This window comes from Octopus bimaculoides, chromosome 1 (assembly GCF_001194135.2).
Source record: "Octopus bimaculoides isolate UCB-OBI-ISO-001 chromosome 1, ASM119413v2, whole genome shotgun sequence".
Classification (NCBI taxonomy): Eukaryota; Metazoa; Mollusca; class Cephalopoda; order Octopoda; family Octopodidae; genus Octopus; species Octopus bimaculoides.
In genome coordinates this window covers 100,602,877-100,605,748 of record NC_068981.1, presented here as the reverse complement: position 1 = coordinate 100,605,748, position 2,872 = coordinate 100,602,877, and the positions used below count along the sequence as shown (strand labels likewise).

Below are 2,872 nucleotides of genomic sequence, written 5' to 3'. Positions count from 1 at the left end.
GAAGAAGAAGAAGAAGAAGAAGAAGAAGAAGAAGAAGAAGAAGAAGAAGAAGAAGAAGAAGAAGAAGAAGAAGAAGAAGAAGAAGAAGAAGAAGAAGAAGAAGAAGAAGAAGAAGACATTTCCTATACTATCATGTGACACATTTATAGTTATTGTGGTTCAGCTCCATATCAGCCATGACTGAGCTCTGACTACCTGATTTATTTATGTAAGATTACATTATTTGATACGTTCTTCAGATAGCAGGTATGATTTGTAAAGATTTGGTTGCAATTTCTAGTATGTCAACCTACCTCATAATGGCTCACTCATTGGCTCATATAATTTTTAGTTATCATTGATATGGTCTATGTTGCATATAAAATTTCAGAACAAGAGAGACATTTTTTTGTCACTAACATTAATGGAGTACAAGTCAGGATAGGGATCATCTCATCACAGCCCAATGAGAGCTGCTACTGGTACCATGTAAACTGGAACTACCTGTTCTGTTATTAGTCAGTGACTAAACAGGCTCCCCCCACTTCCCCATGAGTAGCTTGCTATTCTTGTGAGGAGGGTGTCTGGACACTCAGTAGGACTAAAAACAAGCCCTGTCAATGGGTAGATGAGCTCCTTGTGGGTCAACAGCCATCCAATTGGGGGAGAGCAATGGCAAACTACTTCAATATTGCTGTCAAGAAATCATTATGAGAAAGTCAGAATGAAGTAATGCTATGGTTTCATCCAATGGGAGAACTTGCATTTAATCAGAAATACTCTTATTGTAGCATTATCATCTAGACCAGTGCTCCACAACCTTATCTCACTTGTGGTACATTTATATTCTTTCCAAAATTCAGTGGCATACCTGAACTAAAAATATGACTAAAAGTATTACACTGCGATACACTTAGCATCGTTTCATGGCACACCAGTGTGCCACTGCATACCAGTGGTTCTCAACCATTTTTTGCTTGTGGACCTTCTGGTTCCTATTTTACTTGGGTGGATCCCATAGCCATTCGATGTTTAAAGAAATTCTCTTATATTTTTATAATGAAATATTATTAGCAATTGTATAAAAAAAAATGTTAAAATATTTTGTGTATTGGAGAAATATAACCAATTTCTTCTCCTCCTCCTCTTCCGCCGCCGCTGCCACCGCCACCATCACTTAACGTCCGTTTTCCATGCTAGCATGAGTTGGACAGTTTGACAGAAGCTGGCCAGCTGAAGGGCTGTTCAGGCTCCATGTCTGTTTTGGTATGGTTTCTATGACTGGATGCCCTTCTTAATGCCAACCACTTTACAGAGTGTACTGGGTGCTTTTACACAGTACTGCTGCAGGTGCACTTATGAGCCCACAAGATTAGGGATGCTCAGCTGGAGGGGTTGTAAGGGATGAGCCTGCATGCTGGGATGTGTCTTTTCAAGCACAGCAAACTGCCAGGAGTGTCAGTTCCCTGTCATCCCCTCTGTGAATCTCAAAGTTTGTAAACCTTTTCTCACCTCTTCTCACCACATTGCATATTAATTTTAACAACAAAATCTTGTATGGACCCTGGTTGAGAACCACTGATCTACATGCTGTAAAATTGCATGATACCTTATGGCAATGATTAATGGAGAAAATATACTGGAATTTAGTTTTAACAAGGAAGTTAAATATTATGTACACGTTGAAAAAAATGAAACAATGAAATAAAAATATTAAGTGCAAAGCATATTATCATTGGAGTCAGTATCATAATGATAATTAACTGAAAAGACAATATAAACAAACGATTAACAAGAAACTACTTTGTTTTAATTTTAAGATGAAAATTTACTTATCTTTTTTTTTTCATGTGAAGAATCATTTTATTTAAATTTCAAATTTCTTTTTTTTCGTTTTTGAAATGGATATTTGTAGGCAATTTATTAAAAATGCAACCTAAATAGTGAGCAAACTGCAACCCAATTTTGATTTCGTTATTGTTTTGTAAGAAACCCTTATTGTCTTTGTTTTAACATCTGTTTGTCATTCTAAGGTATGGGTTTGCAACGTCTGTCACACAATATATTACCATTCCTTTCATGCAAGTCAATGCAACATATCCAAAAAATTGTTCTCAACTCATTTCACTCTAGCTTCTGTTCTACAGAGGTGAGAGAGAAATGAGTCTATGTCCTATGTCCCATTACCATGTAGCCACACATACTTTACACCATATACTTCCTGAACTTAGTGTGGACAACATGCAAAGATCTAAACCAACTGCACAACTATTCTAGAAACAGCCTTAAACGACTAGCTGCACATGACTTTTCTATCAATTCCAAGGTTTTCACCTCTGACACCACTGATTTACACACCAAACTATATCTCAGCAACACTATGGATTTCATATCCTGGAAAGTACCTATCTGCACCTGAACTATTATGAACTTTTCAAAATCTGAACTCTTCTTGACTTCCAACTATATATATATATATTAAAATCACTTCTTTAACTTTCTAAAAGACATCTCAACGCTTCTAAAAGCAAACTTCGTTTGTTTATTTACGTTTGTCGTAATTTGAATTTAACATATGAGAGCATCTCATAAAGCGAGATTTATATATCTTAATTTGCAGAGGAATTTGTAGTGGGTAGTTTAGCTTAATCGATCAAAGCATCGTGACATGTAATCATGGGGATGTGAGTTCGTGTCCACAGCTAGCCACCTACAGTTTTCTCTGCAAAATAGGGGTAGTTTATCCTGTTCAGGCTATATTATTAGCATTATTCTGCGATTGAGAATTTAAAATCACTTCTTTAACTTTCTAAAAGACATCTCAACGCTTCGAAAAGCAAACTTCATTTGTTTATTTGCGTTTGTTTATTTACTTTTGTTGTAATTTGAATTT

At 36.0% G+C, this 2,872-nt stretch overlaps 1 protein-coding gene across 1 annotated transcript in view; it reads right to left on the bottom strand.

Moving 5' to 3' along the window:
* The window catches only part of LOC106875347 (uncharacterized), a 72,640-nt gene that overhangs the window by 48,029 nt on the left and 21,739 nt on the right, over positions 1-2,872 (bottom strand). The window contains 1 exon segment of the mRNA XM_052967243.1: positions 810-850. Within this exon segment, the coding sequence (XP_052823203.1) occupies positions 810-850 (41 nt within the window).